Consider the following 22464-nt stretch of genomic DNA (forward strand, 5'->3'; position numbering starts at 1 on the left):
ATAATATTTAAAAAAACTTTCCTGGAGTGTTAAGTTTCAGAATTCAACTATATTCAACTATATTTGTCAGATTTAAGTTTAAAATATGTAGCTAACATTGTTTTCTGATATCTAATGTAAATATTTGTAAAAAGAAATTCTTTTGTATATTTTTGTGAAAATGTAGTTCCCCAAAAGATACAAAAGATTTAATAAAAAAAGTGCATTTATGTTTCTGCTCAACACTTTCCATTATTATAACAACATTCAAAATACCTGTGGTCACCTATTGGGATTCCTTTCTTCAGCGCAAGTCACAGGAACTTTCTCAAATGAGATAATTACAGACAAGTGCACCCAGTAATCATGTGTGCTGGTAAAGCAACAGATTCTGGAGAAAGAGCTTCAGAGAGGTACTTTCTTCCTGATACAAATATAGATATCTGAAATCATTTATTTTCAAGTTAAGTAGTATTTAATTCAGTAGCTTTTTTTAAAATATAGTACAGTGTCATTAATTGTTTCATTGTTCTTGCTTACGGTGCACTTGTCCTTGTCTTCCACTGTTTGAATGACTATCAATCAGGTGTATGAAGACTATTACATGGAACAAAACCCAAAAGACAAACCATTAACTCTCCTTTCCCTGAGAGCGGGTGAAGAGTTCAGTCAGTATTTGCTAGAACATCAGTTCAATTGTATGCATGATACCAAGCATTTGCCGAACAAAAAATATTTCTAGTACAATCTGAATACAGAAATAAGCTTTGTAAGAACTTCTGACAATGCACGCACTTCATCTAATGTTAAGCAAAGAAACATTACCCACATAGAATACAAAATATGCTTTGAAAGTTTTTAATGGAATTTAAAGTAAATCTTTTCTTACACAGACATTTTCTTCTTACAGTGTAAAAAAAATTTAAAACTGCTCAAACTTACAAACTTGAAAAATTAGAGACATTTCAGGTAGGCAATCAACTTCATTTTATGAAAACAATGTATATTAAAAGTTCAAAATGCATGAATTTTTCTAGCATCCTGTGCCCCTGGTGGTTAATCTTCCTTTCCACTACTGTCCAAAGGAAGCAAATTTCAGTCCCAAGTTGTAGCATAATTATTCACTGGGGGGGGGGAGAGAAAAACAATACAGGTAAGTAACAGTCCTACTATCTTGTAAAGATGATTTGAGAACTGATTAAGGCCTTTTCAGGTAGGATTAGATAGAGTGAATGGTTAAGTGATTTGAGTATCTTTAAGACAGGCCAATGACTAAAACTTTAGGAATCTAGATTTCAGCAGCAATTTCATTTTAGATATGTTAATTATACATCTCTATCAGTTCATTCTGAGGATACCTACCTATTAATTTCAGTCAGCGTCTGTGCATTTCTAAAAAAGAGACCATTTTTTGAGATGTCAAATTTGAAGCACAAATTTTTTAAACATAAAAACCCACTCAAAATCTACAGCTCCTGCTGACCCTGCAGGCTGCAGGCTTCCGAGTACCTGAATAAGGTCAACTGAAAGATTTTCTTAACGAGATTTTACAAAGGCTTTCCTGGCACATAGTTTGTGGCCATGCCAGCAAATAAGTACAAGCAAAAACAACATTACCAAGCTGCGTACAGCATGCAGAAATAAAAATACTGACAGAAAAAGAAACAGAAAAATGCCATTTTTGGTGTTAAACATTGGCTTAATCTTTTAGCTTAGTTTAATAGCAAATTCCTCTTAAGGCAATCTTTTCAGAATACATGTTATCATCTTTTGTTTCATAGCACTTGAAGAAAACACACACTGTTAAACACTGACTAATTCCCATTATATGCTGGAGAGTGCCAGTTCGCTACTTATGAAATCATGGATAGATGACAAGAGGGAGCTGTTCTGTCAGAAACTCTCCTGGCCTGAATAGAGAGTTATAGGGTTTACAAACACTCAGAGAAACATGGGAACATGTTGTGGGACAGACAGCTTGGATGCAACATAAAACAAAGGTGAAGAACTTATATTGGATTTTCAGCTTTATTCAAACAAAACCCAGACCACGGGGGTTTTTCCTAGGTCAGGAATCCAGTGACTTTGCCATACCCAAACTGCAGAGCACTTATTTTTCAACATTACATCACATTAGTAAATGTTTATATACTAAAAACAAACAGTACAGAGTTCTCTTTAGAAGAGAGCTACCCTATAATAAGCATCTTTCTCCATTCTTGTTGATCATTTGCAACTTAAATATTTTTAAGGCCAGAGCCTCTAAACCTAATCAATTAAATAAATAAATAAATAAATAAATAAATAACTTTTACCTGGTTTGAGTTCGAGTCCATTTCAAGGCATGGCGTGGAGGTACAGCAATAGTTGGATGGTAAAAAGTGCAGTCTGGTCTTGTACACTGAGTATTAAATCTACAATGCTAAAAACAAAAGCATTTCAGAAGAGGCTACTCAAAGTTGGCTGTCTAAAGTCCTGAACAAGCTAACCTGGAATGTGTTACATACAAATTTGTATTACTGTATGATCTGATAGGTAACTGAATCAACAGCTTCATAGTCCAACACTGCTACCAATTCAACCCAATGACAGAAGGGAATCCTCTTTCATAAGTACTAATTACAAATAAAGTGCTCCAAAACCACCACTGAACTCACAGGTGAAGTTTCTTTGTTTTAGGGATTTACAGAGTTTAGCTTCAATTGATCTGTGCATAAAAGTTAGGAGCGTGATACAGCATTAACTGAAAGAGAGCAAAAGCATCTACCTAGTAATTTCTAGGAATGAATCCTGGGGACACAGTGCATTTCAGCATTGTCAGGGCTTGAAAAAGCAGGAAACTTACTGGCATAAGAACATACATGGACACAGAATCCAGAACAAAAGTACTCAAGTTATAAACTGTTGTGCTATATAAATTATGCTGATATACTTTAAAGTAACTGGGCAATTATTTTAAGTTCCTGGTAATCACAGCACACCAAAAGGGAAAGTCAGATTTTGAAACATATTCTTTCCACATAGGGCTACAGAGTGTCCTCCCCCTCTGCCCCCAGCATCATGGCTGGACAGATTCTTGACAAGCGCTGCAGCTGTCCGACAGTTTGAAATTCCCCAGAAGCAACTAATATTTTTTTCTCCTGGAAGAGCCAGGTGAAGGGGTGACCTCTGCTGGTCGCCAGCCAGCAGGCTGATGACAGAGGAATGAAGGACCACTGAGTTGTGCTGGCGACAGCACAGAGAAAGCAGCAGTTTCCATAACAGCAATGGGCTTGTGCAGGGATCTGACCCAGGGGTTATGAAGCAGGACAGGAGAGAAGAGTTGGGAAAGAGAAGCTCAAATTCAAATTCAGCTGAAATGTGGAATGTAAATATTCTTCACAAGATAAAACACTGCAGTTACATACACAGCATTTACACAGTATCGAGACAACTGCTGGTTTTATGTAATTTGTCTTTTACTTCTCTCAGCCAAGAGAAGATTCAAGACCACTTTGAGACAATAAATTTATAACCAAGGTCCAGAGCTGATGTACAGATTTCATTTTTTTTTCCCTAATCACAAAGACAACTAAATAACAGCCTGTACTACTTGCCAGATCTAGTAAGCGTAAGATCTGTTCAAGGCCTGTCACTCAAACTCCACTGCCAAAGTCACCTATCAATCTTTAGTCTGGAGACCACTGCCTTACACACAAAGGTGGATCTCACAGTAGCTATGAATAATCATGCACTTAGCTGCACACCCTCATGCAGCTGTCAGTCACATGAATATCTGCTAGTATTACCTCAAATTTGCTTTATCATCCCTCAAATTCTCATCCTTCCTTTCAAAAAAAAAAAAAAAGCAGATAAATTAGAAATTAAAGAAGTAACATTTTATCCACTCCAGTTAATATGTCACTCTTCCACCCTTCCAGTAAAACAGCCGGAAAACAGCTAACATGGCTTCAGAGCAGTATTAGGCATTAGGAGTATTCAAAATGGAAGTAAGCGTAAGCAGGAGAGGCATGCTCTTACAAGAGGTAACTGGCACAACTACAGTATCAAAGGATTAGGTTAAGAAAAGTGCCTTCCTATCAAGTATTGACAGTAATCATCTACATACAGGACTCCTCAGTCAGTCAAGAAAATACTGTAATTGTCATGAAATGTCTCCCTAAGAGATATTTACATGCATAAAGTAACTGCATTGGCTGGTCCAAAAAGCATACAGAACAAGCTGGAGACAGAATCAAGAAACAAGGTTTCTTAATAGAAAACATATTTCTTATGAGATTTTGCGCATGGTTAAGATTGCCTGGAGTCTTTCATTTTATAATTTGGTAAAAGAGGTCCAAAAGTATTTTCTTTCAGAGAGAATTACCAGAACCCATCAATCTCTGAAAATGAGGATCATTCTTTGTGCAAAAATCAGAGTCATTTGTTACAAAGCATACATTAGGAAACTGGTCCATAAGCACAGCTCAATTTTCAATTTCCTTTGTGCAAAGAGCTATTTTTTTCCATAGAGACCATTTCGTATTATCTAGAGGGCAATTCAGAGAACTCTTTCTGTCTGCACCTGCTCTGGAGCAATTCCTCTCTTCTCTTCTGAGAGTAACGTGACCATGAAATCTAACCAAGAAGCTGGCTAAGGCTCAGTGATACAAACACTTCCCTGAATTCCCACAGGGCAATCCCAATTATGAGGCATTCTCAGAGCATGCTTACAAATTCTGACAGAGGTCCCAGGTTTCTGTGCCTGTTCCCAGCAAATTGGTTGTCTGCTTTATCCAGTGACAATTTAAAGCAAACTAGACTAGCAGTCAGGAGGACAGCAGTGATCGATATTTCAGACTCTTTGCCAGAAGGGTCCCCTCATACTGGGCGACAGTCATTCTCTTCTCTGACTTGATGCATCAAAGAACTCCAACAGGAGAGATCTGGCTGGCCTTGCTTCTGGCTTAGCAGCTAGGATGCTCCTCAGACAAGTGGAGAAATGGATCTGGACACTAGAGAGACTTAAGGGACACACTGATAAAGCTGGTTCCGATGTTTTCCTCTAAAAATGGAAGTCTGACTAACGAAAAACAAAAACATAGCTATCTAGTCTTCTGTCTCTTCTAAAACATATACAATACTAGCCATTAAAAATTATGATTTGAAGATTTACAACAGATACTGGAACTTTTCCTGTACGTTTTCTTAGCCAGCCCCCCAGTCATTCTTATTAATATTGAAGGCTCTAGAGAAAGGATTCACTTTGAGAATTCTAAGTACCCCAGTTTTAAAGCATGTAATCAATGGAATTTCAGTTAGTTAATACACTGTAATAAACGTAACAGTGTCAAGAGTTAATCTGTTAGGAATTTTATACTGTGACAAATACTGCCAATAAGTAGCCTGGCAAACTATTTCTTGCGCTTTTTATCTCTTCTCATAAAAGCAATGAATACATCACCTTCCCTCACCTCTCATTTTCACAGCAATAAAGCAATGACTACATTAGGGCAAGCACTGATGTCAAAAATACATTCAAGTATTCAATAAGAATCCAGATGCTTCCTTTCTTCCATTGTATCCCTGTGTCTAACTCCCAAAGAACTGCTCTCACACTACTCTCATTTGGTGTAGCACTACACCAAATTTATTTCTAGACTGAATGTTAACAAATGAGAGTTTGAACTTTTAAGCTATTTCTTAATAAGATCCTAGAAAATACTTCGAAGTCCCAGAAGCCACACTCTCCTTTCATGAGTATTTGAAAGATAATTAGAAAAAAGCAGAAAATTTTGTCTACCACTGATCAAAATGACAGAAGTTCCTAATTACAGAGCTAGCCATGAAGAGAAGGAAGACAACCATCTTAGCATCCAAAAAACAAAAACAAAATTAACCAAGGCATTTACTTTACATTTCTTACTTTGATGACTGTCATTTTACCAGCACGATCACGTCACTCTCTGCAGATGCTCTGTTAAATATATTCAACTCCAGGATGGCATGTCCTCAATGAGATAACCATCTATTAGCACATACTCTGAACTAACCATATGAACTAACCTGCCCAGCTGGCAGAAAAAATCCCAAATCCAGCATTCTCAGTGTTATCATCAAGCCATCCTTGTGAACACATAGCACAGTGCCCCTGACTTGTCTGAAGACAGTCTATTGCAGCTGCTGGCATCTAACATGCAACATTTGCTACACTTTTATAAAGCTTATTCAACAACATGATTTTTTACGTTCTTTCTTTTTAGTCACTGCTTTTCCATATTCTGTTTCTGAGCTACAGTCAAAACATGAAGAGTGAAAGCAAAAAGTGTGAAATGCTAGTAGCATTTCCTGACTCAAAGTAACATACTAGAAGTATCTTTCCAGAAAAGAAGGAAAGAGATAGGAGATGATTCTTACTTTTGGATGGTAAAATGGACATTCCATTTTCTTACAAGCAGGAAAAAACTTGCACAGCAGACTACTGGAGGATATAGGCGGTGTGGGCAATGGCGCTGACAGTAGAAAAGAAAAGAACAAGAATACAGCCTGGATCAGAATAATATGTATTTTTAACATGGTTCCATACATATTTAAATATCTCAAATCTTCTGCAAGGAATTAAGTCTTAAAATAACCGAAAGCTCTGCAAAAAATATAGGAAGTATATCACAATGCACTAAATGAATCTCATCCTGAGCAGAGCAAGACCATTAGAATCAGTTCTTCACCATTTCAGGACAGAAGGTACCAACGTACTGCTTCCAACAAATTAAGCAGAAATTTTGGTAGGCAGAAAAATTCAATTTTTGGATTTAGACAGCAGCAAGCCTATTAAAGTACTGGAAGTGATACAGGAGCACATTGTACTCTGCCTTCTGGCAAAGTAACAAAATCCTACTATGTATGCAAGTAACTGCATCCTACTATGAATAAGGGCTAAGCCACTTCCAAAAGATCATGACTTCAGTGATGTAAAGGCCTCCACCTTGGTACTGTTCAAAGGCTCAGAAATACCAACCCAGATTTCAACCACAGTAATTGTATTCATTGAGCAACCTCATCCCCAGAAAGTCATTTCATCATTACAAAGAGTTAACTCCTACAGAGTAACATATGAAATAAAAATGTTCATATAAATTTTAAAGACAGAAACAACTTGTGTTTTCAGTTTGTGTCATAAGTTCTTGCTACAACAGGAATCCAATCTGAGGAACAAATCTGAGTACATCTGCTCTTGCAATGTTGGCTAACTACTGTATCCCTCCAAAAGAAGGGACTATTTGTGCAAGTTAACCCTTTGGCTTTCCTTCATATGGACTCCTACATAACTGTGTTCAGGGATTTTTCTGAGAGCAAAAACAGTTTTTACAGTAACACTGGATTATTATTATTCACCTGGCATTAAGACTTTAAGGAAGAAAGTCAAATCAAGCAAAAAAATTTTTCTTTCACCTATGTCAGTTTCTGCTTTCCCCCTCATTCACCATTTTCCCTTCTGTAAATTTATCTGAAGCACAGGAAAGCCAGAGGTGCTCACCTGGTTTAGGAGCCGGAAGTGGGGTTCGCCGACTGGCATGGGTGTAAGGGCATTCTGGCTTAGTGCATTTTGCATCATATTTACAATTTGGATGGATGAACAAGCATTTATCAGCAAATTTGCAGTTAGGAAAGACTCTGAGGAAAAAGAAATAAAACAATTATTTTATTCCTACTGTATGCTGCATGTCCACTTTCAGAACAAAAAGCCCAAGAAGTTGCTGTGCATGAAAATCAGGCTATCGCACAATATCCAGAACTATAGCAGGGCTTATATATGTGTGTTAGTTACTATCAAAGGAGGGCTTGCAGGTGTAGTGTACTAATCTCTACTCATTTTCCTTTCGAATAGTCTTTACATAGAGTAAATAAGTGAACTACTTTACACTCAGCAGAGTTTGGTAGCTTGCAACAAGTAGCTTGCTAACATACCTCGTTCTTAGTGTGCAATGCAGCACAACAAAAGAACTGTGAATTCAGACCTTTGCTAAGGGGGACTAGAAATTCCCTACATAATATGGTTCACTTATTGGAGAGAAAGTGATACGTCGAATTTACTTATGTGTGATTTTAAAAGAAAATTCATACATCTGAGTAAATGAAGCCACCCAATCTCATAACACCTATCTCTGTAGGTGTTTCTAATCTGTTGCTGCTTGTGGAACAGAAATCAAAGACACAATACACATTCAAGAGTTAGCCTTTGCTTTCAAATCAAAAAATTGCTGCATTACCATATTAGTGTAACATAACGTGTTCTAAAGCATTGTGATATTTAGCAGAGGAGTGCTGTTCTTTTAAGACGACTCCCATTCCCACATCCATAAGCAAAACGTAAAAACATCAGCCTGCATGTTAAAACTAAGCTTTCTTCTGCAGGAGTACAGTTGTGATTCCACTTACTATAAACTTCACTGTATTCTGCCACTTGGTAGAAGAAATTACAGTGCAATAATCTAGCTCCTATCCTTACCATAACAGATTTAAACTGCCTTGAAATATTTAACGAAAGAAGGGAACATTGAACTAAAAATAAAAATCAGATGTCAAGTGGATGAGCTTTGTACTACTTACTTGCAAGGAAGTGTGGGGTGATGGTACATGCATTCATCTCCATTTTTACAGGCAGGCCAGTACTTGCAGCGCTCAAGCACCTTCTCTTGTTTTTGCAGCACACTCAGCTGCTCCACATCCACTACGAGGGAAAGAAAAAAGGAAATATCCAAGCTGGAACCTTAAAAATTTCATGCGCAATTTGGCTTATAAAATATATCATAACTGAAATTCAAAATATTTCCTATTCTTTCCCTATTTCTAGCCAAATGTTGATGAGCTTTTATTAAAAAAAAGTCTTTCACAGTAAAACTTTACATACAACCATAGTATCTGAAGGAACTTCCAAAATTAGAAAGTGGAACAAGCCATAATGTTAGACTGAAAGCTGCCTTTTAGTGATAAAAGATCAAAATTCACTGTTTACAAGTAAAATAATTCATTTTCTCAGTTTCTATTAGAAAGTGAAATGGATCAGATCTTGATTGAGCAAGACTAAGAAAATGATTCTTCAGCTGAATCTTAGTTATACTGTTCTGCTAAGCTATGTATTAATTGGGCTCTGCTTCCTTTCTCCAAGATATTTTTGGCTCCAGAAGACTATTTCAAGAAAAAAAAAAGTCAATTTGTACACTAATCAGATACAATTTATTAGTATGGGGGCAGACCAAAAAAAGAACTACTTTCATGTAATTACTTTGACAGACATTTACCTCAGTTACCTGAATCTAGACTCTCAAAGAGGATTTTAAGAAATTCCAGTCTGAAACTACCTTCACTACTATAAGAACATGGGACTTTGACTCTTCCCTATTCTACATTATTTCTAAAAACCTCACTTTCCCCAAAACAGACTATTAAGCCAGATATTCTTACACTTTCACTGTTCTCTTAGCTCTGCAAATCACCATAAATCTTTGGCTTTTCAAAGCCTTCCAGGATTCCTAGACATACCTCTCTAACCTCACTAGCGATATACTTGCTGCAGCTTTATTCCATCCTCAACCTCATTTAGTCATTCTCTTGCTTAAAGAATTTTCTAATTTAAAGAATAAACACCATCACTTTTATTTGTTAAGAACGCTATATTCAGAATCAAACCACCATACTACTGTTGGGTCCTGCTGGTTAGATTAATTACCATCAGAGCTCTCCAGCTGCCTGGTTACAATTTGCATCTGCTGTGCTCGAAGGCCTTTTAATCCTTTGCCTGCACACATATTTTGGGTAACTGGCTTTAATCCTTCAGTTATATCTTCCTCTTCTTGATCAGAAAGGTATCCTGGTGGACTGGGCACACCATCCAGTGTCACTATGAACTTGGGACTAGCAGGTTTCTCTGGCTGTGCAAGCTGCTCTCTGCCAAACAAAGAAATATGGTTTTGACTCAAGGGGCCTGAGTAAAAGTGAACAGTGTTAACTAACACGGCAGCACAAGCTAATCTGTAGAGTGTAACACAGTAACAACCTTCTATTAAGACAAATAATAATTTACTTCAATTAACAGTTTGCCTTCTGGGCTCTCTGAAGCACTAATAAGAAATAGAGCTTACAACGGCATACAGCAAAGGATTTCACAGCTATATTTCAGTTTGTTGCATTCTGCTCAACAGACAGATCCAAAAGCTTGTTTACAGACAAAGTTTAATAAAGGATAATGATTAACCTGTTAAGGAATTTACAGTTTTGGGACAAAAAAGTGAGGGTAAATATCGGACTTGGAATCATGAACCTTTTAACAACACACCAGTGGGTGTTTCCTCAGAAATGCTGAACATGATGAAACAGTGGGTATAAAGGTTTGTAGGGCTGGGAAGGGAGACTTGAAATACTGATGTGTAAAAACTTTCATGCTCAGCCTGATCGAAAGAGCAATCTAGCCTAGTGTTCTGTGCCTGATGGTAGTCAAAGGGGATAAAATAGGGAGTATAAAAACAGGGGATGCATCCATGATATTTTCTCCAAACGCTTTTCCACTGTCCCACAAATTCCACCTGAGGGACTTCCTGAGCAGAATGTGGTTCTAAATATTTGGTGACCCACTACAGAGTTCTCATCTTTGATAAACAGTGATGATATAAACTTTGTTTCCCTATGAAATCAAGCTAAAAGCAATTATGGTGTATAATGCTGCTAAAAATAGAGAGGAGTGAGACATTATTAAAAGAAAAGAAAAGAAAAGAAAAGAAAAGAAAAGAAAAGAAAAGAAAAGAAAAGAAAAGAACAAACACCCCCACACTAACCAAAACTTTCAAGTGCTAGAAGTCAAAAGCAGATTTATTTAGATGCAAAAATTCACCACTCCCCAACAGCAGGAAGTCACAGCTTTAAACCTTTACTCTGTGAGGTTACCCTTTTTGCTCAGGGAAATGAAGCACTGAAAGTTTCCACAGTGGAATGACAGAGCACAACAGCATGCAGTGATGAAGCACATCACATTGCCCAAGGTGGTTTGTACCTAACAGGTAAGGCACATACATATTGATATAACTATTCAGTAGCAGGAACTACCATGGCATAAAAAGAATAAGGAAGATTACAGTTCACTGGTCACTCATTTAAGTGAATGAAAAGACATCCACAACACATCATTTGCAGCTGACATGAATTTTAAACCTCTCTTGGTCGAACTCCAGAGTAAATAGCCTTAAATGACTTGTCCCACACACCACTTACTATTTGCTGGCTTATGGGTACCTAGCTACACAGACAGTGTGCTGTTTTTCCTTCAACACTCCTATGAGACCTCAAACAGGGCTTACCATACTTGGTAGTGAGTTAAAAGGCATTTCATAACAAATGCATCTCAAGGTCAAAGAGGTATAAAACTGAATTATACTACCAGGCTATTTGAGCAAAATTATTATATAACTAAGATTTCAGAAACCAGAATAGCTATGAAAGAAAAGAAGCAGGCTAATGCTCTAATATATTCAGTTCTTCTGCTTTCTTAAAAATCAAAGAACTACTCTAACTACAGCTCACCCTGGGAACTACTTTCGGTTTAGAAGGATTTCTGATTTTTTGCCCTGGCTTCTCCCCCACCTCTCCACTCTTCAACATCAGTCCATTTTTCCTGATGTCACAGACCCTGACTGGACTTACGCAGCACAGGAACGACAGAACGATCCCATTTAGATCACAAACAAGCACTCTAGCTAATAAAAGATTCCTATTATGACAGCATGTAGGGGCTCTTAACATTTTTAGCATAATAAAAGCAATAACTTTTTACCGCGTCTGTATTAGACGTCCCGAGAGTGCTCGCATTGCCTCTGTGGCCCTCTTTCCCAGCTGCTGATTCTGAGGCATTATTTCCTCAGATAACTTCGGCTTCTTCAGGATAAATGACCTAGTATCTGTATGGACCACAGATTCTGCATCATAGTAATCTGAATTGGAGAAAAATTACACAGAAAAAAAATAAGAGAAAAATGATCACATAATTGTACTCTAACTTACAGCATATTTCTGAATACTAATTTTATACAGCTGATGAGCTAATTTTCTTTTCAATTCTTACCAGTCGCTTACAGTAAACAGTTTTACTTCCTCGCTTATTCCACAAAAAAATTACCAACAGAAGCCATAGGCCATATTAGGCCTGACCAGGAAACTTTGTTACTGGATTGGCTATGCTGAAACAGCATTGAAGGGGATCCACACACACACACACACACGCACACACACAAGATCTCTCAGGCTTTGAGCACCTGCTGATGTAACACTTCCTTTCTTAAACACGTAGAAATTAGAAAATGCTAAAAATCAGTATAATTAATTTAAAAGGAAATTATATTTTAATATTCACCAACCAGTAGGCGTCAATTTGAGAACTAGCAATTTTTTTTTTAGGAATAAAAGATCATGAGACTTAACCTTGAGTCACTTGCAAAGTATCTTCAATCACAGGGTCAATCTGGAGCCGAGAAGAGAGCTCCTTTTGTTCAGCTCCTAAAAAATCCAGGAATTAGGAGCATATTTTACTGCATGTTAAAAGAAACTATAGATTGAAGAACTGAAGCATACTCCTCTAATTCTTTTGAGAGAAAAAAGAAAAAAAAAAAAAATCAAAACACAACACCCGCACACACCTCTAAAAGAAAAGGCAATTCTCACTAATATGGACCCCTTTCTCATTGTTTCAGAAGCAGTAACAAGTTTTCTCCAGCAGGATGGCATGGCAAAATCCAATTATTAAAAGAATTTAGTCTTTCCCATAATCATCACTCAGTACAGACTAGATCTGTGGGTGCAAAAATTGATAAAGGTCAAATTCTTCCTCCTCATTTTTAGAGGTGTTAACTACTTCAGAGAACATACATACACATGGAAAACAGCTCACTACAAGGGACTACTTTATAGTCTAGTTAAAAGAGGTGAAACAAACCAGAATAGCACTGTGCTACATTTGATTTACTGTTACAGTTTGAAAAGAATTATTTTGCTTTCTGTAGGTTAAGCTGTCATTTCAATTTCAATGGGAAAAGAGCCAAAAATATTTAGCATAACTATTTTCTGTACATTAAATCAAAGACGGAAAAAGCTTCTTCATACATATTCCACATAAAATGTTCAAGCTACTTTATGCTGGCAGAAAAACTCCAAGTATAGCTACATGAAAAATAAGAGGCTGAAAGAAGGGCTCCTTTTGTTTTAATGACAAATGTCTACCACTCCTTGACAATGACAGTGAGCCGCTGTAACAAAGATCTTACTCCAGTCAAATTTTACTCTTACTCTTTACTCAATCTAAATACTTTGCAAGAGTAAAGTAAGTTTATTCTTACAGAATCACTTTTTAATGTTAAGTATATAATTCTTTGTAATGCACAGACTTGGGTTTCTTCATAGCATAATCATGCTGAAAAAATATTTGGTTGCCTTTAAATGGTATGCTGTTTTCCTCTAAGGAGTTTTATAACAARCAGAAAGAAAGCTTGCTGTTCATACAGTTATCCTAATATCCACTGTCCTGTAACAGCAGCTGTAGTACTCTAATACTTACACAAAGTAAATGAAAACATTGAAACTATTTATGCAATAACAGTATCTTGGAAAATATCTTCTAATACTTCATACACTGCAAAGTTATCCAAACATACCATATTTTAACTCTCTCACATAAGTTTTCTGACAGAATTCCTCCCATGAGACATCAAGCATGCAACAGGTGGGGAAAAGAGACTCCATCTCAATATAAATGAATACATTTGCTTATTGCTCAATTATGCAAAATTATTCTTCAGTGATATGCCAGAATGCTAAACAACCCTTTGCTCCCTGAGTGGCTGATCTGAGTTATCAATATATATAATACACTCATGCTTCAGAAAGCTTCTTGATTTTCTGTTCATTCCCATATGAAACTCGATGCTGACTTAAACATTAAAAGCATTTTACCCAGCACTTTTCATGTTTCTACAAGATGCTTATAAATATGAGAGCAGCTAACAAAGATGCACTCGATAAACTCAAATATTAGATGTTCAAGCCAGACTCTCCAATGMATTCTTTTCTTCCCTCTAATGCACCCCAGAGAAATTTCAGTCTATACAGTATACTGGTAAAGCATGTGTGAATAACGTGCTGCTCAGCCTGTTGTAAAATGATGTTCCCAGGTATAAATTTTTAAAGAACGTTATCAAATGACCTTGAATTCGTTCAATTGTCTGTTCCTTTGGCTCTTCTACTTGAAGCTGAGAACTCAGAGCAGGGAGTCTGCTTTGCACATGGATTACTTCTAACTGAGATTCTTCTGGGGCAAATCGAGTTCTCGGTGCAACTGGAACAGTCTGTTTCTGCGGAACTTTATTTAAAGAAACAATGGTAAATCATTTTAGTACTACCCAATCACTCAACAGTACTATGTTTGTATATGATCCTAAAATAACTTTGAATAAATTCAGAAAAACCCCAAACCTAAAGTATCTCTATGAAAGTATCTATAGCTACCTGTAAAATTCATAGTGTAAAAGTGCGCTCATGGATGCATATAGAGCACTCCACGAGCTGCACCTCAGAACATCTACTTGCAAGACAAAACTAAGTCTTTTATCAAAAGCTGAAATGCAGCATAAAAATAATTAGACTGACATCAGCAAAGCATTCATTCATCCACTCCTACGTAGCATTAATTTAGTAAAAACTGGACTCTCCTGTGATCTCAAAATCACTTTTCTTCCACTTTTTCATCCAATTATGGATTATCAAGGTGTGCTTCTAATACATGCGATGCCAGATAATCTATGCTAAGGTGCTTGTAAACCAAATACAAAACTTGATGACAACAGCATGGAATGTGGGTATAGCAGGACGAAAGGTTGACTGTTTTGCCTGGCTTTTGCCAAGACCATCAAAACTGCTTGTGAAGAGCTAGGCATATCCATTCCCTGGCTGAATATCACACCAGCACTATTAACCTATTAACCACTATCACACCTGACTATTAACACAGAGTTAAAAGATACAGCTCAGTACTGGATGTATCATTTAAGACCTTTTTGTTTTACCTATTTAGCTTACTTCCATATTCTGTTCAAAATATTTAAACAAGATATGAAATATTATCCCTAAAGTGGAAGTACCTACATGGTATTTCAGATAAAATTCACATATCATCTTTCTGTTAAACCACAAAGTGGTGCTTTTTGCTCTCTCCACTGAAATAGTCTTGTGTTGGTAAGTCAAACTATGAAGATCACCACTGCTGCAAATCAACAGTTTTCATTTACTATGAAATTTTCTGGCTATGTTCCATTTCCTGCAATATTGCTGTGTGCACAGCAAAGAGCTTCCTGCATCCCCTCAAACCCCCTCCATTTCCCATGTTGCTGCTTTTCCCACCATAAACACTTTTTTCACTGTATAACTGGAATCAGAACTCAGGAGTATTAGAGCTCCTATTTCTTCTCTTTACAAAAACTGCTCATTCCGCTTCCCATCCAGAATGAGCTCTTAATGCTTGGGAGGCACTCATGCTATTCATTATGAATGAAGAAGCTTAATAATGTTCTTTTAAAAGAAGAAGTTCATTTACTGTATTTTACTGTATACTGTATTTTGTAAGTAATCAAGCAATTCAACAGTTATTCACTAGAACAATTCTTAAGTTATTTCTCCTTCAATGCTAAGGTTGGCGATGATCTTTACTGCCTCATTTGTACAGTTTCTGTTTTACAACCAGCCCACTTTACACCCAACTTCTAACATGCAAGGACACGTTCCCCAGTACAAGAGCCTTTGAACACAAAACTCCCATCACATTTCTCATGCCTGTAGATCTACTCATCAGCACCCATGCAACTTTGAAAATACATGCAACTACAAGAAAACAGGGAAGACATTCACAATGACTGTTTTTTAAATATGCTAACATAGAAGGAAGTCGTGTCTTTGTTACAGTTAGCTTGTAGGTTTTGAGAGACAGCGGGACAGATTTTGAATAACTTTAACTCTTGCTTCAGATGGCACTAAAGCAGAGAAGTCATGGTTTAGGTAATTTAGTGAATACTCTTCCCCAGCAATTTGCAACGTTTCATGCTGACAACACTAGATTTATTAATATCCAATTATACGAAAGCCCAAGATCACAGCTGGATTTGCCCTTCTTCAGCGGAAGTCTTTCCTAGCTAAGAAAACTGAATACCTAGAATTAAGTAACTGCTTAGTTGCAGTATGAGCTGCAACTCAATATCTAAAACTACAGTTACAAGCTCACTGCTTGAAGAGAATATAGGTTGATATATCATTAGCAGTTTGTTGCTTGTTATTTTGTACCTCCACTACCTCTGTGCACTTTGCTTTTTTACTGTTTGGCCTTTTTCTTCCTCTCCCAGGAAAGAAGGAAGAGAGTGCAGAAAGGGTAATCTTTTGAAAGAAAGTAGTAAACAGTTAGCTCAAACGACATCCCTAATACTGGTCATTCTCACACATGCAACTATTAACACTTTGGAAAACTTCCACCACTGGCATTTTCTCTATATACTTCAGAGACTTATCACTTTGATTAATATGTTTTAAAGACATTTCCTCTCTTGTTTATGCTTTTGTAATCTATCACTGAAGATTCCTGTAATGTACACAGGACATGCAAGAGCCATTAAGTATATCGCTGACATCCACTATTTCACTTTGTTTTCTCTCTTAGCACTACATTTAGCTTGGATTTATAAAACAGGGCTTGGAAATACTGTAGCTTAGCACAAATAAAAACAATGCTAATTACCTGTGGAGTAATTGGTTGTTTTTGTAACCGATTCCTGTGCTTCAGAGATTGCTTTCAGTATTAAATTCTTATTGGCCTGTTTGGAAGGTGGTAGCGAAGGTCTAAGGGAGATGGAAAAACAATTAGTTGCACATGAATTGCAACAGTCATTGTATCCATGTTAAACATGATATTTTGACATGTTAAACACAGATAAGCACAATACTGCTAAATTCATCATCTAAAAATTCACTTTATGTATGTTTTCAGCCTTTTAATCCATTGAGTGGATTGGGATCCACCAAATACTCTCAAAAACTGAAGTCCAGAGGCATGATTTCACCTGTCAGCTTAAGCTGCTATAAAACCATGCTGCATCCAAAAGGCAAAACTCTGCCCTTCTCCTCCTCCCACTTCTGCCCCTCGCATTCCTGATGCTACCTCCGTGTCTGCACTAGTAATCATGTGGCTGCCTCAGGGAGTAAGATCTGCCTGAAAACCAACACTCTGACTCTCTCTGACTTTCTCTCTCTCTAAAATATATATAAAAATTAGTTATACAAAAGCTTCCTGTTTCTCTCCGAACATCAACAACCAGGAAGTTTAAATCAGACATGCTGTAGGGCTGAAAATAATTTCAATAAAATATATTAGCTTCAAACAAGTCTAATGATTTGATGATCTCAGGGCTGAGCTAACACTGAAGATCAGGAGAACTGTCTCTTCTCTAGTTTAAATGTTCTTCCTCTTACTATTGAAACACAGATATAAATCATGAATGAACCCTGACTGACAGAAGTCAGGAAAAAAAAAAATCTCTCAAGTCTTTTGTAAAGTTAAAATAGTCTTAAGGAATAGAGCAACATAAAGAAGCAAGTTTTATTAAAAAAAAAAAAAAATCACTGAAGTATTCCACTGATTTGTTGGTTTTGTTTTACAGTAATAGAGACTGCAATAACATCAAAAGGCACAGTGCAAGAAAGAGAATCAGGCTGGTCTGCTTTGCCTGATCAGTCACAATTGGTTTGAAGACTATTCCTGAAGTAAAAACAAAGTAATCAAAACGCTTGGAAGTTATGACACTAAATTAAGTATGTGGTCTGAAGCATGCCAACTTTAACATTCTTTCGCCAGTGAACTTTTCCCAGAGAGTTTAAAATTTCAGTCAGTTGCAGCATATGCACAATAATAAAAACGAGTTATAAAATTAGAGGAAAAAAAAGGTGGTATAAGCAGACATCTCACACACAGAGGTGTGAAACAATACAAAAAAGGCTTACTGTCTTTTTTCCCTTCAACTTTCAGGGATTGCAATCAATTTTCAGCAGCTTCCATATTCAAAGTTTTTGCTCATTAAATTCATTCTGGAAACCAGACAGAATCACAGAGGTCTTAAGTACCTTCTTTCAGGCTTTGCAGGTACAGACACACTGCTGGAGATGCTTCCTATTCGCAAACCATAGTCTTCCTCCTCCTCCTCCTCCTCTTCCCCATCATTACAGAACTTTTTCACTTTGACTACTGAACTTACAACGGGCAACCTTCTCTTCCTGGAGCTTTCTTCCTACAATAAACAGAGCAGCCAAAACAATTTAGTTAGCATGAAACACATTAATAAACCAGCAATCAAAACACTGCAATTCTGCTTAAAGCCAGAAGATTGAGAACTTAAATTCAAAAGTGCATGAATGGTACTGTACTGCCCGCAGAAACAAAAGTAACAGTACTAGAGAATATCAAAAATCAGACATAATTACACTGAAACATATCATTTTAAATGTGACAGTAAATAATGCTTAGCAAGGGAAAAGAAAAAAAGTCTAAAGGACAGACAACCTATTCAATATCTACAGAAAAAACAGAGTTTTTGGAAGCAACTCAGAGCGCCCCTCGAGGTACACGTTTAAAGTTTAATAGTCATTCATACCAATTTCATTTTCTCTCTCTCTCTCTCTCTCTCTCTACTGTAGCAACTCTAGTTTCAGATTAGTGTAAGGATTCATATCTAGAAAGCTGACATATTCCAAAGGATACTAGTAGCTATGCAGAGCCAGACTAGTCCAGTGTAGGCAGTGCAATACCCCTGTTTTCATACAGCCAACCACCACCACAATCCTTCATGAAGACGGTAGTGACAAATGTAAATGCTAGGTTGCATGAAAACACAGGAAAAGGGATGCACCTTGATACTTTCTTCTCTGTGGGAACCATCGCTCAACACTGAAACACACAGGAGTTCAAAGAGGTATTTGGACATTAGAGTTGTACATAATATCCTTTAATTGTTCCTTTGTCCTCCAAGAGCGAGGAATAAATATCCTAAAGGATAGTTCTGGGCTACACTGATATGGAAGACATATACAGTAAAAAACAAACAAAAAATCCCACTAATATCTAAAAAAAAGAAAAAAAAACAAAAAACTTCCAAGTCACAAGAACTTGTCTAAGAGAAGGCAGAATACAGCAAAGGCTCATAATCCTAAGAAACACTCCTGGAATAGCTCTGTTCTGGATACTATTAATAAAACAGTAATAAAAGAAAATTATCATAAGACCTCTTTCTAACATATGCCAGAGAGAAAGTGACTATCATTTGCCAGTCATTTATGCACAGCCTTAAACAAATCACTATATTCTCATTCTCATTTCCTCATTTTAAAAAAATATATCAGCACATATTTTTGTAAAACATTCTAAATTTCTGAATAAAAGTCACTATCCTTTATACAAAATTATGCAAGTAGCAGCAAAGACAGAATTATGCAAGTAGTAGCAAAGACAAATCCACTCAAAATAGAAGGCATGTAAAACTTCTGTCATTACAACATTAGCAGCCATAACAATCTTCATCCCTTCCACAAAGGGCTCTTAATTGACCCATATGAATAGTCTTAAAACTATCAGCTGGGACTATCAACCTGCTGGATTATTCTAGCCTCTAAAGTAAGTAGCGCAGCAAACACATTTGAGTTTGCATTTGATTCCAAAGAGTTCTTAAATTCCATGAGTCTACATAGTGTAATTATAGTCCTAATAAGCAATATTACCAAGCTTAGGAGACTAATGTTTATCTAGCATACGTACGAATATACAGCATCCAAAAAATACAGATTTACAAAATTCTGTGTAAAGCTGGAGATTTACATATCACTCATGGAAAACTATGCAATTCCACAGAGAGTAAAATGATTCTTTCTTATTCATCAAGAGCATCATGCCAATGTGCTAACTCATTAGTCCAACTCAATATGGCATCAAGATGTAGATGGTAATTAACAAATCAGCAACCTGTGAAGTGTTAAACTATGCAATTGTTTTGATCAGTGAATCTAAGGGGTGAAATCCGAAACCTACTGATATCAGTGACAGAAATCCTTTGATTTCTCCAAGGTCAAGATCTTACTTGAGAAGTATATAGCAATTACGGTGTCTAGCAAGCGTGAAATATAGCAATATTTAGATCACACCAACCTCACTGCCTACTTTATCACCACAAAGTTTGGAGGTGGGTCTGTAACTCTCTGCTAAGCTGCCAAATGCTTCTGGATTGCACAGCTGGACTGTTTCCAAAGACCGGCAGCTCTGCCCATCTAACTGCCGGCTCCCCTGTAAGTTGCCCTGTTGTGACAATCTGTGCACATGCACATTGCCATCTGCACTCCTGCTAGCTGGTGGTCGGTAGATTTCAGCAGTAGGACGAGAAGACCCATAAGTTACAGTCACAATAGGTTTCTTCCGTGACAAAGGATTCTCCTGCACGAAGTTCAGGTCTTCATCAATTAGATCATCTGGTTCAGGTTTAATGTCAATTACAGCTTCAGAGGGTGACAATTCCCTTAAAGGCTTGACTGTAGACGTTAAGCGGGATGCAGAACCATCTTCACAAGACTGCCTGATAAAATAAGAGATTGTGAACTATTACCTAACTTGCAAATAAACTTCTGGAAAATGAGAACTTTCCTTTAAACAAAGCCAGCAAGGAGGAATCATGAAGATACTATTGTTTATAAAAAATCTAACACACCTGACSTCTATTTTTAGTTTCGTTAATTAATGTAAGCACATCTGTTGCTTAAAGACATGCAACGGAATTCCTGATTTCACGTTTTATGCAACAAATTATAGCAATGTTTTACTCCTCAAAACTATTCTGATCTTTTCAAGTATCTGTGCTCTTCAGAATGACTATCACAGTCATACAAGCCCTAGAGTCTGAATCCCTCTCAGTAAACAATCAGAAGCCATACCGTGAAGTAGTGTTTCTTTGTTCCTGTGAGCTAGTTGAAACTCTAGAGTCATTTCTTTCAGTCCGAGTACTGGAAACTGCAAGAGGTGGCAAGATATCCTCACGCCTCTTCTCATCATTCACACATGAGCTGTTTTTGCTGGAAGGATGGTTGCTCTCAAAGATATTAGTTTCCGAAGATTTTACACTAGTTGTTTCTGTGGACACAGGTACCTTTTGTTTAAACCAAAGTATATCAATAAAGCTTTTGCAATAAATTTAACTAAGAAACTACAAATAAGACATTGCCCAGCACAGAAAATACAACATGCTGAAACTTATTTCAGCTCAAAACATAAGCAAGAACCACTCAGAAATAAATTCTTTATTTCAAGAAAAATCAAAGCAATTTTCTAAAGAGTCAGGACCCGAAAAGACCATATAAATTGAAAATGAACAAAAGCCAGTTAAGATCTTTTTTGAAACTCTCTAGACTTGCAACACTACACAGAAGAGATGCATATATCAACTTACACTCTTAAATCATTTTCTTACTTACCAGTAGTCACAGATCGCAGCTTATCTAAAACACCATGGAGCCTGAAAGAAGGAAGGGATGGAGAACAATGCAAAAGAGAAAAAGGAAAAATAGAAGAACTGTAACATTTTCCAGAAACAAATCACATTTTTCTCCACATATAATAAGTGTCTTGTTTATCTAAGACTTCACTTTCAATCAGCTGACATATGTCTGAACTCAAAAGGGAGTGGTTCAAGTCTCTCATCTCTAGAGAGTCAACTTTACATGTGCAGGTAAGGTATTCATCACATGATCTACTTTTGGCACTTAGCTGGTTTAGAGAACTAAAGCCAATGTTAAGTGCTACATCCCAGTCCTACACCCAATGGGGTGACTCAAGTGTCTCCAAAAGGAGTGACTTAAAAAACCTCAGTTAGAAGCTTAAAGTATAGATGAGAATTTTGCTTCATATATGAAACTTTCAGTTATACAGCAAATAGTTAAAATAACTCTAAATCCAAACCTAACAAATTTACAATTCATAGCACATAATATACTCAGGAATAATAAACTCTGCCCACTCAAAAACATGCTTTGAGACATGCTGGTGAGCAAAAAACATTTCGGGTAGTAGCAAATATGCTGTTTGCCTGTGCAAAATGCACCAACCTGAAGCAATACAGATTCTTGAAGAAAAATCAAAAGGCTACAAAACAACACTGTTTAAAAATCTACAAATATTATAGAGAAAAAAATTAAATGCACATCCTAGTTGAAATCCAAATGTAATTACAGGCATCTTCATAATTTAGACTGGATAATACAAAGGGGTTGAGAAACAAAATCATACTGAAAAGTGTGAAAAGAAAGACTGCATGTGAACATAAGGAAGGCTTTCTAAACCTCCTTGTGCGTTTTCACTAGAACACTCTTAAAAGCTTCGTCAGCTGAGCTCTGCTCATGTGA

At 36.8% G+C, this 22464-nt stretch overlaps 1 protein-coding gene across 10 annotated transcripts in view; it reads right to left on the minus strand.

Moving 5' to 3' along the window:
* Positions 1–22464, minus strand: part of ZC3H14 (zinc finger CCCH-type containing 14) — a 28145-nt gene continuing 5681 nt past the window's right edge. For 2 of the 10 annotated variants that reach the window (XM_026079534.1, XM_026079533.1), the window contains exons 3-17: positions 21538–21578; positions 21001–21196; positions 20225–20645; positions 18154–18317; positions 16775–16875; positions 14201–14356; positions 12427–12501; positions 11783–11939; positions 9689–9906; positions 8569–8689; positions 7496–7632; positions 6376–6470; positions 2295–2401; positions 1342–1371; positions 2–1103 (exon numbers count right to left, since the gene is read on the minus strand). In XM_026079534.1, coding sequence (XP_025935319.1) covers positions 1097–1103; positions 1342–1371; positions 2295–2401; positions 6376–6470; positions 7496–7632; positions 8569–8689; positions 9689–9906; positions 11783–11939; positions 12427–12501; positions 14201–14356; positions 16775–16875; positions 18154–18317; positions 20225–20645; positions 21001–21196; positions 21538–21578 — 2026 coding nt within the window. In that variant the 3' untranslated portion in view covers positions 2–1096. Of the gene's footprint in view, positions 1104–1341; positions 1372–2294; positions 2402–4692; positions 4983–6375; positions 6471–7495; positions 7633–8568; positions 8690–9688; positions 9907–11782; positions 11940–12426; positions 12502–14200; positions 14357–16774; positions 16876–18153; positions 18318–20224; positions 20646–21000; positions 21197–21537; positions 21579–22464 lie in introns of those variants that run through there. The other 8 variants (XM_026079541.1, XM_026079537.1, XM_026079538.1 and 5 more) reach the window with 7 other exon arrangements.

The sequence above is a fragment of the Apteryx rowi genome, unplaced genomic scaffold (genome assembly GCF_003343035.1).
Source record: "Apteryx rowi isolate R43461 unplaced genomic scaffold, aptRow1 scaffold_5, whole genome shotgun sequence".
In the NCBI taxonomy this organism is placed as follows: domain Eukaryota; kingdom Metazoa; phylum Chordata; class Aves; order Apterygiformes; family Apterygidae; genus Apteryx; species Apteryx rowi.